Below are 16,513 nucleotides of genomic sequence, written 5' to 3'. Positions count from 1 at the left end.
AGACAAGAAATTTCGTCCATTGATCCACCGTTTACTCAAGAGTCTCAGCGTCAGTGTTTCACCTGGGACTAAGCCTGCCTTGCCCGTTTCTCTTCACCGAGATTTCAATGAGTATATGGAAGAGAAACGGGCTTAGTCCCAAACACACCGAGAGTATAACTCTATGGGTTTACCGTTGCTTGGAAGAAACCTACAAAGCACTCACAGCAATCTTGAGACAATTAAAAATTGCGCGTTTAAATGACGTTCCGTTTTATTTTTCACTTTTCTGACAGTCGCTGTTTTTGGTAATGACAGCCAAATACAAGCGATTTAGTGCCAACTTCACTGTGAATGCGGTGGAAAATTCCGAAATTCATAACTATTGTTTAAGCAATGGCTACCGTGCAAAAACTTATCCAACATCAAATATAAAAATTCGCGTAGATCATTATAAATAATAACAATAAAGAATTGTGTCGCATTGTGACCATTTGTGAATCAATCAAGTTTAAAGCAAATAATCGCTTCACAACGAAAAGGAGAAATAAATCGGCGAACCCAAATAATATCAAGCTTAGGTGTGAAAAATTATTGATTTGTGGAAAGAGAGAAAAATGCAAGGACAAGCTCAATCTCAAATTCTGCAGGGTGGAAGTGTTGTCTTGAAAATGACCGATCAGCCACTTACATCTGTTGGTAAGAAAAACTTTGAAATGTTTTTAAATTGCACAAGCATCACAATTAATGATGTGTATAAGTCCCCATTATCAGTCAAATCCATATTAATTTTACTATATTCACAATCATCGTGGTCAGCGAATGTGTGACAAATTTAGTTTGGTCGTGGGTTTTGAATTCTACATATTTGTAACGATATTTGTCAATTTAATCAGTTTAATAATTGTTCACGCATGTTTCCGGGCAACGAATTAATATCGTTTTTTGCGTCCTGCAACTGCACAATGCACTCGATTTGCCTTTCAGAAAGTTCAAGGGTAATGCAGTCGAAATAAAATCGATTTTTCTTTCTCCAGTAATTTTTCATTGAATTTCCTTTGTTTTTCACACTACGTGCTAACGTAGCAGAAACATCTACATTTATATTCACTTACCACACTCAATACATATGCAAAATGTCCATAGACTGCTTGCGCGTATTATTTTCAGAATTTGCAGACATTAGCATTGTTGTTAAAACAAATTATGTTTATTCGTAGGTCTGTTGGAATTGGCTCATCGCGAATACCAAGCAGTCGATTATGAAAATGCCGAACGGCATTGTATGCAACTGTGGCGACAAGATAGCTCTAATACAGGTGTGCTTCTGCTATTGTCATCGATCCACTTCCAATGCAGGCGTCTAGACAAATCGGCCCATTACTCTACGTTGGCAATTAAGCAAAATCCATTGTTGGCGGAAGCTTACAGGTAATTAACTTATTTTCGATATAAGATCCATAACGCTGGGCAATGTTACTGTTAGAGTAACAATTTATTGTTCAACCTCCCCATATCCTTCTCTGCATGTTTGTTCTTTGTGGAAACTCGGACTTCAAATCTATATCAATAATTTACAGTAACCTGGGCAACGTATACAAAGAGCGCGGTCAACTACAAGAAGCACTTGAGAATTATCGTCATGCAGTTCGTTTGAAGCCCGACTTCATTGACGGATATATCAATTTGGCTGCAGCATTGGTAGCTGCACGTGACATGGAACAGGCTGTTCAAGCATACGTAACAGCATTGCAGTATAATCCAGTGAGTTATTGAAACATGAAATCAATGCGTTTCCTCCGACTAAATGAATTTGTTTTCGTTTTTCTCTGCAGGATTTGTATTGCGTGCGAAGTGATTTAGGAAATTTGTTAAAAGCATTGGGAAGGTTAGACGAGGCGAAGGTATGATTTAAAAATCTTTTTTTTTTTTGTCTGTGTTACCGGTGTGTAGTGGAAACGCTGCACAATTTGTTGTATGTTGAACAGTTGAATGGAACACAAAAAAACGTTATTGATATTGCAGCCGTCTCTGCGAATTCAGTTGATGGCGTAATGTTAAAATTAAATTTTATTTTCATCATAAAGCGTAAGTTCACAGTGACTACTAAATCTTAATAGCGTAAAAAGAAGCGTAGTTAAGAAACGTGAATTCCACATTTCTCGGCGTAGGTTAGATCGATTGTTTGGGGACATTTGAACTGGTGAGATGGCTAAACTAAAAACCTTTAACAAACAGAAAGCTTATCGCAATATGATGATAATGACGATGACGTTTATTGGACAAAGTTCGTCTCCTAACCAGCCAAGATTTTTCACATTTTTCATTTAACCTAGTGCTAGTGGCGACATAATTCCGAAATCGTTTCAAAAATTTGAAAACTTTTAATTGGCTGGAAAAAATCAAAAAAATCTTAAAATTTACTCTATTCGATTAGTAGTTTCCAGCTTTCTGAGCGGGTGTTTTCGAAATTATATCGCCACTGACACGCAAATGTTAGACCACCCATTGAAAAATGTTAAAACTCTGGACTGTCCAGAACAAGACAAATTTTGAATGACCAATTTCATAGTGAGAAATCGATTCACTTCTTCGGATTTGTTTATTTTGCTATCTATATATGACGCAAGCTTATTTCTGTGGTCGGTGTCGATAAGCTTTACATATGTCTTAATGGTACGAAACAAATCATATACAGTAAAATCAACACAACAAGCTCTGGCCTGGTTATCTAGAGATCGCAATCGTATAACATGCCAACAATTGAACAAATCGTTTTCCTTTTCAATTATTTTGCCTGCATGTTTATCAGTACAGCTTGCTGCAAGTCTGTGCCTAAAAAGTATGCAATGACGGTTGTTCATCAATCTATTTGACCTTGAAAGCATTAGTTGATCAATGAAGAACAATCACCACTTGTAGTTAAATTGTTTCAATCAAAAGAATCATGTCCCCAATAATCGATGTGTTTTGTTATCTTTGTTTCATAAGTTGTTTTATTGCGTTAACTTTTTTGTTTCTACGTCTTTTTTTTTGAGCATAGAAGAAGGAAAAGAGCAAAGAATTGTTAATCAAGACGGCTTCAACAATCTTCGATGATCGAAATAATGGATCATTATATCGTATGTTTGGTGTCATGAGTGTTTTCGGATAGAGAGTGTAAATGTGTTTTTTTGTTGCGTTTTTTTTTTAATTTTTGGTAATTCATCAAAAAACAAAACAAAATGAAACAAATCCCTTTTTCATCAAATTCTTGCCTAAATAATTTCAGTGCAATATCGTCAAACAAATAAAAAATGTCGAATATAAATGCCGAACCGCAATTTTGATTGTGTAGATGTGGTTCTTCTTCCTCTTCAAAATAATGCAGACTATATGAACTTAATTTTTACACAAATAATTATTGGATTATGATAATTACAATGATGGGGCTTTTTGTAACCAGACAGGTAATGTAATGCGCTCCAATTAAAAAACCATCCAAAACAAAAACAACATCCCTAATCCTTTTATACATTTCCCATTTATGAAAACATTTGTCCTTTCACAGTGAGCTTTTTTTTGTGTTAAAATTTTTTTATTTCAAAATAGGGCAGAGAGTGCACACTTTTTTTTAATTTACTTTTAATATAATTAAGAGAAGAAAAAAAAACAAAAACAATGACGACAACAAAATAAATTTTTAATTAATCGATTTATACAAAACATTATTCTAAAGCAATGCAATAATTAAACGCATGACTATGCGCACAGTAATATTTCCGTTGAGGATTATACTCTAGATTCCCTTTTTCAGCAACACCAACTTCGAATGTATTTGGCGTAATTTTTTTGCATTTTTATTTTGAGTAATAGTTTGAGTGCATGCTATTTATACTAAAGTCGTGAATTTTCTAACGTGCGCTAAACGATTTTCTTTAAATACGATATGCTCGACTGATACCTACTGATGCTTGCGGCTAGAAGGGGAAAGCGAATAGCCCACGGTTTCAAATCTTTCACTCATTTCGTTTCAACTTACATTTCAGTGCAGGGCCTATTTTTGGGAATTTAATTTTAACTGATCTTGTCATAAGAATGCAATTTTTTGTGGGTTTCATTTGTTTCTTTCGTTCGTTTTATTTGTTCCACACGTTATCCGCCACATAGACGTAGCGTTTGTCTTTACGTTGCTCCAATTCCAAACTAAATTACAAACTTTAATTGAGTTGAGTTTACAGAAACCACAGAAAATTGTCGTGATTTACTGAAATTTACGGTTGTGGTTTGGTTGATTCAGTAAAATATTGGTAAATTTCTGGAATTTTCAGTCAGTAGAAATTCCCAGAAATATCCTCGGCACCTTACCTGAAGGTCATTTTTTACATTTTTTTTGTTGCTGTCGATAACAGATGATTAGTCTGACCTGAAAGAATGTTCTTTTTTTCGATTTTGTAATGAACTTTATCCGCTCTGAATCTGAAATGTGAATTTAATTGCTGGAATTCAGTTCAACGTACCAGAATTTGAATTTTTCTGTTAATTAAACACAGTGCCGACAATAGGTTTGTTCCAAGGCCATATGAATTGTCAAATTTCATCCATATAACCATAACCTCAATAATATCTCTGTGTAAATCGCGTAGGCGACGTTGCTCGATTTGTATGAAATATATCACGTAAGCGACGTTGCTGTGGATGAAATTGTCGTTCTTCGGGTTGTCAAAGTTCGTGTTTACAGTTACTTGGAACAAACCTATTGCGGCTAGTCAAATTTCAGCTCCCTGGATTTTTGTTAAGGAGTCCAGGAACACCTCAAACAAAATTTATAAAAATAAAAGATGAAATTCTAGATTTTTAGATTTTTTTTGGAGGTATGTCCTGACTCCTTAACAGCAATCGAGTGAGCCGAAATTCAGCGAGCCGCAATTATCTTCTGTGTGGTGACTTATTCAGATTATCGTCCAGAAAACCTAAGAGAACCGTGTGTCATGAATTTCTTATTTCTTTTTAGTCCACTTTGTCCCTCACATTCTCCTGGTGAAACAGAAGATATGCATATGTGATTGATCACACGTTGCGTCGCGATGGCCCCTTTAAATGTTCATTACAGTAGATTTAAGTTTTTAGATATTTCTGATACCTGTCGGATTCAAATTAAGAAACTCTCGTTTTTTTAGATCAGTTCAGTCCAGAGGAATAGGTTTTAAGTTCTACTTCAGTTGACCTTATCAAGTAACCTATATCGTTCTGCATTGTTTGGAATTGAAGATATTTAAATGAAATCGTTTTTCGCATTTAGTTAAAAGTATGGAAAATACGGCTTGTTATTGGCGTAGAAAATTTTAATTAATTTTATTTGTTTGGCGTAAAACAGCGCGAGAAGTTTCCTGTCTGTCACATTTCCTGAAATAATTGCGTAAACAATTTAATATGGCAAGCGTAAAATTACGAAGATAAGCAAAGAAATTAAATTATTTCGACGCTAAAATTCGGGTTCATTAGCAACAATTTGCATACTGAATATCGAAATAATTTAATTTCCGAACATTAAAAAGCGTAAAAACTTGTTTTGGCGTAGAATTTAAATCCGTTCGTTTAAGTATATTGAAATTAACACGTGTCAACTGCTGAACCACAAACAATGAAGACATCCTCAACTGTAGTACCAATCTTGCGATCTCTCAACCTGTGCGTTAAAAAAAATTAAAATAAAAAATATTTCTAACAGCTGATTTTTAGACAAAAAAAATTAATTTCAAAAAATGTAAATCTTTTCACCCACGAAACGAAACCAATGCAAAGTAAACTAATCGATTTTCTTTTCTCCTCGCTTTTATTTATCTTGACGATACTTAAAAAAAACCCCTAGGCTTGTTACTTAAAGGCAATTGAAACGCGTCCGGACTTTGCCGTTGCATGGAGTAACCTCGGTTGTGTTTTCAACGCACAAGGCGAAATTTGGTTAGCCATTCATCATTTTGAAAAGGCAGTGACATTGGATCCGAATTTCCTTGACGTAATAAATTTTTAAATTCTAGTCCAACGACATTTTGAATACAATTTTTACAAATTTTCTAGGCTTACATCAATTTGGGAAATGTATTGAAGGAAGCGAGGATATTTGATCGGTAAGTTCTTTTTATTTGATTTATCTTTTTCTCTAAACACATTTGTGACACTTCGGCTGATAAATGAAAGGAAAGTTGATGTGAGGTTTTATTTATTTTATTACTTTTATGAAGTTACTTTTACTGAAATTGAATTTTCTCAACTTCTACTGGCACTTATTTATTTGATGCATCAATATAATCGTGTCTAACAACGTATCGTCCAGATGATTCAAAGCGACAATTTCTGACCTACTTTCATCTATATACTCTATCCTACAGCTACAACCATAATTCAATATTCTCGTAATAATCTTGACAACATTAATGCCACATTAAGTCACCCAATATATCCTCCAATATATACTTATGCGAAAGTTTAATTTCGATGTGAAACTTTTATGTACACTCGATTCTAGAATAGCGAGTGGCTGTGATGTTTTGTTGGGTCGGTCAGAATTGCGTTCAGTAGAAAGGGTTTTAATTCAATAAAAAATTGATTGAATGAAAATAAATTTGTCATGAGCTCTTTCGTTGACTGTTATTTTATCTGAGCACTACATAAAACCTGTTTTGAGGATTCGTAGGACCTATAAAATCTATGAATGAGATTAATGGACTGGACTGGACAGGCGTGTCCTTTTGTGATTAATTAATCTACGAAAGTCTTTTACATATGGAAAGGTTTCACGTCGCATTAAAATCTTTTTGTCTAAAATGTTGTCTAGTCATAATAAGAGTGGTAACACACATGGCAAAGAAATTGAAGATTCTCGTCCACTTAAAGGTGAAATTTCCAGAAATTATTTCATGGTATTTTGCCTAAAAGAACACGATTGTTGGCAGTGTAATCGATGCTAGTCGTTGAGCTAAGAGAATATTTTATAGTTATTGAGATGGAACGAAAACCGATACCACTTCTATTGTTAGAACAGCGAACAATTTTCAACTTCACTCAAGCTATTGAATTTAGTATACAATAAATTAATCGCTGATTGATGTGATGCCACCAGATGTACAGACTTTCAATTCAAGTGTGTAATGTAGTGTGAACGAATATTCGCGACATTTAATGCTAGTTTGCGAGTAAATATATTAAAATTGAACAAAGTCAACAATGTCACATGAATATTCATATGCATAACAAAATTTGATTATGAAATCGACGTTGCACTTGCACTATATTTGGGATCTGCTCTGGAGTGGCAACCATTCTCAATAGAAATTAAAAAAAAAAATGTTGATTGCTCAACAAACTTTTACAGTATTTTGCAACATTTCGGCAGTCATTAAAATTGCCCTCGAAAATCTTTTAACTGATTTGTTGGCCAATTTATTTTCTAAATATTTAAATTACCACAAAAAAGCCTTTCGCTCTATTGTTTTCCGTACAATTATGTCAGCAACTTGACGTTCCACACAACTTCACATTTTACAATAAATTCTTTTCAATTGTCAGTGTTAAGAAATGGAAATGTTTTGTAATTTATTCTCAGTTAAATTCAAATTATAATTTGTTATTCCACTTACGGAAGGTGATTTCAACTGAAGAAAAATGTTGGTGTTAAGTTGATTTGATTTTCAAAGAATTTTATTGAAAAGAAAACCCTCTCTAATCAGCTCAACAGTCAACCCTTTTATGCAAATATACGAATCCTGTTTTGCATTTACTGGAAAATGTTTCCGAGAATCACTTATAGCTCTTATCCTTTTATTATGGTAATTTTAGCACTTACGTCCAGTACAAACATTCAGACAGTTTTTATTGAATTAACAGAATGCAAGGTATTTTCTGTCGTCACAAATACCAAACACTGATTGTCTAGTCAATTATATAATGAATTTTATGAATGGTTTTATAAGAATTTTAATCAAAACATTGCAAACCATCGGGAATGATTTGTGTCGGTCATTAGAATGATTGCATTATTTAATGCAAGAGTATTTTTAATCATGAAACTTTTTCATCTCGCAACGGTAACACGGTTATAATGGTTTCAATTTATTCGTTAGGGGAGCTTTTAAAAATAGAGCGACCATAATTTCATTGAAAACGTTTTCGTTGAGCATATTAATTTCGTATGAGGTTGTCAATTTCATTGGAATTTAATATTTCATCATTAAATGCCTCGAATATATTTTTTTTAAATGAAATGATGTAATTTGTGGAAATTTCACCATCAAATGGGAAAAAAAATATTCTGACGTTCAATTGCCAAACTATTGCAAAAATTATCTTTTTTTTTTGCTTTAAATAATTCTTAATGGGCGTAGAGAAGAGTTGAATTAAAAAGACCTTGACTTCTACCATCGGGTAGATTTAATCATCTTTCGATTATATATCAGTTTCGTCCGGAACTTTTGAAGCATTATTTCGTTCGTATCTCCACTCGAAAGCTCAGTTATGAAATTATTCCGACAAAATAAGCCATAATTGAAGTCATTTGTTTGTTTTATTTGAATATAAATATAACTAGCATGGAAACTCTACCTCAATAAACCACGAATTTTCGTAACAGATTACGGTGTTGATGAGCATTATCATTTATTTCATGGGACTTTTAGTATAATCAGAATAATTTCACCCTCTTCTTTTGCCGTGTATATTCAGCTTGTTATTGTCATATTTGCATATTTTTGACATGAAAACACTTATTATCATTAGATGTTTTCAACAAAATCTGTGTGAATAAATTTCTGTATACGGAACACTTCGCCTACGAAGCGTTTCATCAAATTGATTATCTTGGGAGTTTTTCTGATTTCCTTGAATATTTTTTTTTTCAACTTTGTGGGAGATGTGTAGTACACTGTGTGATTGAGTTATAATTGAATGACTTTGAATGTAGTAGCAAAGGAAATTGTTTTCACATCCCTACTGATTTTAAATCAATTTCTGATTGAATGTCGAAGTGGATTGGTAAGATGAAAGGGGAACATAATTCCAATTTCCGATAATAAAACAAAAAAGAGTCGTGCAAATTGACACATATGTGATGTGTGGTACATGTGCTAGTTGATGATGCCTTTGTTACGGAGATTTTTATGTGAAGCACACAATTATTTAAAATCAAAAAATCTACGAGCCGAGGTTCGTTACAGAGTTGGATCGGTTATCCGAAAAACCGAAAATTTCGGTTCGGATTGAACCGAACCGAGAATTTCGGTTCGGATTGAATACTTTTATGATACATGATACTTTTATTAAGAATTGAAAATCTCATAAGCTCTTGTCAAATTCGTTTTCTCACAAAAATCACATGCAATTGCTCCATTTACTTCTTTTTGTTTAGTTCATAATGAAATCAATCAATTTTGACGAGTCTGGCTTCATTTCATATTGTTTTACGACAAATCCAAAGTTTTCGGTTCGGTTCAAACCGAACCGAAAATTTCGGTTCGGTTCAATCCGAACCGAAATTCTCGGTTCGGTTCAATCCGAACCGAAATTTTCGGTTTTTCGGATAACCGATCCAACTCTGGTTCGTTACGTAGTAAAATGCGAAAATTTAAGCACATAGAGCACAACCTTTTAGAAACGAGAAAAGAATCGTAATAACTTCGTTAAATCTGCTACTTCATTTGTCGAGTGTTTGATAAAAAATCTTTTACTTTAGATCCTTCCTGCTATCTGAGGAAACACCAATCAATCAACCAATAGATTAGTGTAATCACTATAGTCGATAAGCAATAACAAATGATTAGCCGTTTTCGTCGCTTTTGCAAATATTTTCCATTAATATTTTCGTACAAATTAATAAATGTATTCCCTTCGCCTCCGATGCAATACACCGCTCTTATATCATAATATTTCTTCGTCTAAAAACATCCAACGTTGCAACACATTGAAACTTTAAATCTGTTTTCACTGAACTTTTACTGTGCGATGAAAAGTAAGCAACAACTAAACACAATTAATTTTGGGTCTGAGTTGAAAAAAGATATTAAACTCATATTTCAAACAAAGTTACTTTGAACTAATGAATATGGTTTCATAATTAAGTTCATTGCCAACTTTTTTCTCTCAAATATGTATAGAAAAGTGTGAACGTAAATAGCGAGTTTCATCAAATTGATGCAGTCGCAATACTAATCTGAAATTAAAGAAAATGTCTATTTGAATTGCGTCGGAAAACTCCTTTCTGTTTTATTATTAAACCTTTTGTGAATTTGCCATGGCATTTACTTTAACGCTTGTGTACCAATGTTGTGCCGAAATTAGAAATTAAAAAACCCCACAGCCCACTAATTTCTCCAACCTCGACCAATATCATTTCGTCTGAAGAAAATAAAGGAATTTTGTTGGTTCTTTTTTTCCTTTACAAGTCTTTTTGTCTTGGCGATAAAAACCATTTGCATAATTTCGGTATTGATTAAGCAGAGAGTTACCGAAAATGCTATCAACGGCGACGTCGTTTCGAAATGGGTTTTTGTAAGGGATATTCAATGTTTATGGAGTAAACATAGCAGTTACCAGGGATAAGTGCAACACTTAGGTTTGAAATGGCTGTACCGAAGGATATGCATTTAGTAACTGAATAACTGATTTAAAAGAAACTTTATGCATGAAAAGATTATTTGAAGAAACAGATACGTACCCCTTACTGAAGTAAGAAAATTTGAAGAAGGCCGATGGGTCAAGTTTAATGTTCTTTTCGAATGCTTGTAGGTGCTCATTTGTTACTTATTACAATCGAACAGCAAAAAACGCGAATCTATTTAGAAAACGATAAACTTGAACTTGAAATACATCTAACTTTATTAGACCCAAATTATATGTACCCAAGTGTTACAACATGCGAAACGGTATAATGCCGCTATCGTGAAAATAATCGAAAACGAGTAGTTTGGCTGCTTAACGTAGGCTAAAAATAGATATCGTGACGGCAAGTAGTTCAGAATATATTCGTAAATTCTCTCCATACACTTTTTTTTCGAAAGTTTTCTGTTTGCACACACTCCCATCGAATCGGATGAATTGTTAAACAAAAACAAACTGGTGGAAAACTTCGACATGTTTTCGTGTTAACTTAATTGGAAGCATATACCAGCTTATCTCTATATACATTGATGTGAGCACAATGTGCACATATTTATTTACGGCTAGCTTTAACTCCTATTCAAACATATAATTCATAGACTAATTGTATCCTGAAAGTAAATTCTATGAAAGTTGAAGTTGAAGATTAATTACAGCCGACCTCAGTTTTCTCAATTTATTGAATGGGACCTTGGTAAAACGGGCTCATAAATCATTTCGTTGCAAATTATTCAAATTGGCTGATTATTACATTGTGGCGTATAATGTGTAGGGATTGTTCAAATTAATCATCGTGGCTTTGAATGTTTCGGTGGAAAATTTTTAATTGTTGTTTCATTAAATTATTTTTTTTAATCAAATTCTTTGCATTGATTGCTGAGGACCCTATGCCATGTACTTCGTGTATGATACGATGTTAAAACTTACTCTTCTAAATGATGAAGGAAGTATTTTCAACAGATTGATACAAAATCTTTTACTTCATTTGCTTAAAAGTACATTTCGTGTTTTAAAACCAAAGTTCATTGTTTCTATCGTCAAAGCTTCACTTCAGTGACATATTGATGTACCCATCCACCTGATATTATTTACGAATTAGTTTAATATTATGTTGTCTAACGTAGGCTAAAGTACATGGCAACGCAACATATTATATATCATGCCAAACATGATACTTATAAGGTACTGGAATAGCGATTTTATCAATTGACTATTCAAACATTGTCTGTTATTCAAGCTAAATAATTAATTGATAATTGATGTGTGTTTGAACTTATTCAAGTATTTCCACATATATGTAGAATCGAATGACTTTCCTTTGTAGTATCCAAATAATTGGGTGCGATGTTTGATGAAAATGTTGTTGAAACAGAGTTGAATCGTACAATAGAAAATTGTTCTTCCTTCTCAATTTTGTTGACAATAACTCTTCAAAAAAAAATCTCTACATTTTATCCTGTACTCAAGACTTGAGAAAATAATTCCATTTTAATAAATTAATGAAAAAACGACCTGAAATACGAGACGACATCGTTCAAATTTATTGCTTTTCCGGCTGAGTCACATAGCAAAAGCTGCAATAAAAAAGGCATAAGGGACAGTGTAAGCATTTGACAAAGACTAACCATTTTAATTGCGCTTAGATCTGCGATTCAAAACTCAAGGAAATCTTCAATTATGCAATATAAATGTTGTGAAAGGGGAACGACTTTTGTTTTGTATTTCCGACCTTTAAAGAAAGTTGACAATTCACAAAAAACCAATGCGGGGTGAAGTGTGGGTGTGTCTAGTTGATTGATTTGTGAATGTGGCGAATCTTAGAAAAATTATTGTTTTTTTTTACATAATTTTTAATTCGTTTTTGTCCAATCAAATTCGCTTTCTCATTAACAATACTCATAAATCAATCAAGGTAAGCATCCCGTTATTTTGTTCTTCTGCGCTTCTTTCAACTGTCTGCTTCTTTCGGATATTTTTTTTCTTTGTTCTAACATCGAGAAAGCACTAATAAACAAACAAAAATGTTTCCTCCGTATTTACTTTTACATTGTACAATTTGAGATGTTTTTTCGTGTGCTTCTTTAATATACCATAGATCTACTCAACACAATTAAAATTGTTAGTCTTTGACGATTGTTTATGATGTTCCTTATTGGTTTTTTCTTGGATGTATCACTCAGCCGAAAAACAAATTGTAATAAAACCGAATGATATGTCGGTTGGTGATTCATTTCTTATTCTTTTATTGAAAACCAATTTTTTCTTCGAATTTAAAGCTTCATATTATGTGGACTAGCAATGTTCATTTATGTATTTAATTTCATCTTCAAGATATTGAAACGTTTTTGGTTTTAGAAACGTTACTGCGAGATGGTTGCTAACTATTCTAAACAAAATCTAAAATACGGATTACCCTAATTATCTTTACAAGGATAACTTGAACTATTTCGAGCTACGAGTAGTCACGCTAAACAAACACCGCTCTTGTTGAAGCACGCATCGATTACGAATTAATTATTGAGTTTAAATAATGAACAATGTTTGAGTATAATCAGTTAATCAAAGCACTGTATTACTATCATGTTTCATTACACGATATGCAACAATATGGCACCCTACAGTCTATATTAGACAAAGTAATGTTAAATTACTTTGTAAATAAAACCTCATCTCTATAATTATGTCGCTGAAGTGACCAAAAAAGAGACTACAGCCAATGAATGTATAATACTAATTGAATATTTGTGGAAACCTTTCTACGGAAAGTATTCGAATGAAAATGGCTAACATATACTAACACTTATTTTCTGTCCCTACATTTTCTGGAAAAACTGGGACAACATTATTGATATTTTCCTATCCCCAAATTTGGTACACGACACACAGTCGTTTCATATAAATAGAGCTGGCTACATAACTAAATAGCTGGAATTGTATATACTGACTAGGGTGCGTAAAAATGATCCGAAAACATACATAATATAGCACAGAATGTTGCCCAAAAATGTATTATTGTCATTTCCCTATTTCTTTCTTTCCATCTAGCATGTTGTTGAGCGTTAGCCGTAAATCCGAATTATACGCGTACTACATTACATACTCTATAGGGATTTTGTGTACAAAATGGTTATACATTGTACCTCATAGATGTGAATAAAATCGGATATCGGAAAGGAGACAGCAGCTTCATATAAAACAAAAATTACGAAAAACGTACTGCTAATGGCAAAATAAAATTTATTCTAATGGAAAAATCCTTTAAATTTTATCTGAGAATTTTCGTACGAAAAAAGTATCTGCGGATACAATACGTCTGAGCCTTACCGCAGAGTTTCCATTCATGTGTAACTATTCAACCGTTTGTTCATGTGGTGCTGTATAAGAGAAAAAAAATCTTCCTTAGGGTGTAATATTCACGCGCATGTCACAAATTGACTGTAAAATCGTTTTCTCTTTGTTTTTGTTTCACATCTCAGTATAAAATCGAATTGCCGTAATCGAAGCTTTCTTATCGTCGAAAAATTTCTCTCATTTCAAGCGGAATGCTGTGCTATAGTCAGCTCCAGCAGAGGCTGCACCACTAAACATCTCTCACCAGTATTACCGAAATATTTCGTACCATTACGAAAAGCTAAAAAAGATACATTATCACAGACACTCGTTACCATGACGCTCTAACGATAAATCAGCTTTTCTTCTCGCTCGAACGAGAGTATATTTTCACTGAAAATTCCCCATACACCAGAAAATGTGCAGCTTTTATGAAAAATTTTTTCCGTATTTTCAGTATCGTAGCATAGTCTGAGCTTGCACGTCCATTTAAAAAAATATTTCTGCACCTTCTTCACGTTTTTTATTTTTGTTCCAACAAAACTTTTTTAGATTTGAATGAAAATGTGATTTTGTTGTTAATTTATTATCTCTCCTACTATTTCTAACAATAATTTTAAATTCGGAACGTTGCGAACATAGCTCACGATACACGGGAACAATGAAAATTTGCTATTACTAGTGCAAAGTTTTATGTAAAACAGCTTTGAACAGTTTTTGAAAATTGGAGGATAAACTTTGTGTTCGTATTTTCTTCTTTGCAATATTTAAAACTTGCCTGAAAGCTTCAATAAATAAATAAAATTAATTTATTAATTCAGACCGAAAGAGGTCGTGCAAACAATTTTCATACAGGCAATGGTTTCATCAAGACAATATTTATATAGTTTATTCAACGTTAATCCCTTCAGTGAGTGATCGAGTGTTAATCAATTTACTTCAGTATTTTCTGCTTAGTTCAGTTCAAAGCAAAAAATGAACGCCTACACATAACAATGTATATTAAAATATAGGACACAAAATCATTCATTATCTTTCAAATTACTCTTTTCCGGTTCTAAAAATAAGCATCCACCTGTGGTTAATATCAATGATATATAAGAAGAGTGTGTTCAAGGAACAATTTATTATAAATTGGTTTTGTTTGTGAATTTTTACGAAATCGATTACATCTTCAGCCACACACAGTGAATTTAATAAGTTAATTCAGTCGCGTACAGGGATTATTTATAGCAAATTATGATCTAAAAATATATGTATTTAATGATATATCAGGCAAAAGATATAGGACGACTTTGGTGCGCTTATGAAGCATTAAACTTTGACGAAAAATCCATCGCCAAGCAAAATATAAAAACTTATTTCAAATTAAAATTTCAATGAGTCATTTCGTTACACCACATACGTCTACATAGGAATTTCATCAAAATCTTTTTTTTAAGTAAATATAAACGAACCGATTTTGATTGCGTCAACTAATTAAAATCTCTTAAACAACGTCACAAACCGTATGGAAGGTTTTTTTTTTTAATTTATAAACTTCAAATAGAGAAAAGAAAATGTTTAATTTTGGCAGTAAATCAATTTAATGTTCGAATAGATGAGCATTTTATACGACCACTCTCGTCTCTGCAATGTGTATAAAACGTTGTAATAGGAAAATTTTTATCATACCAAAAAATTTAATATCGATGAAAATTTGTGTAAATATTTAAACTGAAAACAAAGTATCGCTTAAGTGTAAATATTATATAAAAAAAGAGAGAACTCCGCGTTGAAAATCGAAATGGAAATGTGCGGTCGTTTTATATCTCTTGATGGTTCGTTAAAAGATGGATATTTTGAGAATTGGTTAAATACTAAAAATTGAAATTAAAAAAGTTTATTATCTGAACATAATTAAACTGTGACAGACAACAATATTCCACTGTTTTTATTAAAAAAACAACGCCCGTCCGAAATTAAAAATAAAAAGGGGAAAAAAATCTGAAAATTGTTAACATCTAAACGGCACAACTCAGTGCAATTTTATTAAAACATTTGTGGTTGTGGAAATCAATTTTTGTATACATGTTAAATACGTCTATTACATGTTAGCGTTGACAGTCTTAGATCTAATATTTTTATAAGTGTTACGTGTTAAGTGTTAAATAAATTTATAATAAAAAGCCCAATTTATATTTACTTCAAACTAAAAAATAAACATTTAAAATGGATTATCAATGTATTGTTGTGTATACCATCGTTCGAATTAGTCCATTTTATCCCTACACAACTGAGCCAGCAGCTGGTAGTAGTAGTAAACCGGAAGGCTGTTTAAATTGGATCAAATCGCAAATAAAAAGGTCAGCCCTTCATTTGCATTATTCATTACATTTTTTTTCGTTACTTAATCGATTTGGGGAATGATTTGGGTTCAACCGTGATTCTTTTCTATTATCTTTTGGGGTCTACGTGATCATACTACGACAGCACACCTATTTTTTTTCCCCGTATTTTACATTGGGCGCACATAATATTTTACCAATAAATATTCGTAAATCGAATGTGCGGAAATTTATTATGACTTTGTGAG

General features: G+C 32.8%; 1 protein-coding gene across 2 annotated transcripts in view; it reads left to right on the top strand.

Annotated features, from left to right (window-relative positions):
* Window positions 1-273: 273 nt before the first annotated feature.
* The window catches only part of LOC119081358 (UDP-N-acetylglucosamine--peptide N-acetylglucosaminyltransferase 110 kDa subunit), a 37,092-nt gene continuing 20,852 nt past the window's right edge, over window positions 274-16,513 (top strand). Inside the window, exons 1-6 of one of the 2 annotated variants that reach the window (XM_037190208.1) lie at window positions 274-678; window positions 1,200-1,410; window positions 1,560-1,743; window positions 1,815-1,883; window positions 5,831-5,977; window positions 6,040-6,089. In XM_037190208.1, coding sequence (XP_037046103.1) covers window positions 597-678; window positions 1,200-1,410; window positions 1,560-1,743; window positions 1,815-1,883; window positions 5,831-5,977; window positions 6,040-6,089 — 743 coding nt within the window. In that variant the 5' untranslated portion in view covers window positions 274-596. Of the gene's footprint in view, window positions 679-1,199; window positions 1,411-1,559; window positions 1,744-1,814; window positions 1,884-5,830; window positions 5,978-6,039; window positions 6,090-16,134; window positions 16,284-16,513 lie in introns of those variants that run through there. The other variant, XM_037190209.1, reaches the window with a different exon arrangement.

The sequence above is a fragment of the Bradysia coprophila genome, unplaced genomic scaffold (genome assembly GCF_014529535.1).
Source record: "Bradysia coprophila strain Holo2 unplaced genomic scaffold, BU_Bcop_v1 contig_358, whole genome shotgun sequence".
Lineage (NCBI taxonomy): Eukaryota > Metazoa > Arthropoda > Insecta > Diptera > Sciaridae > Bradysia > Bradysia coprophila.
Note: the sequence above shows the minus strand (reverse complement) of the source record. Positions and strands in the feature narration are given on the sequence as shown.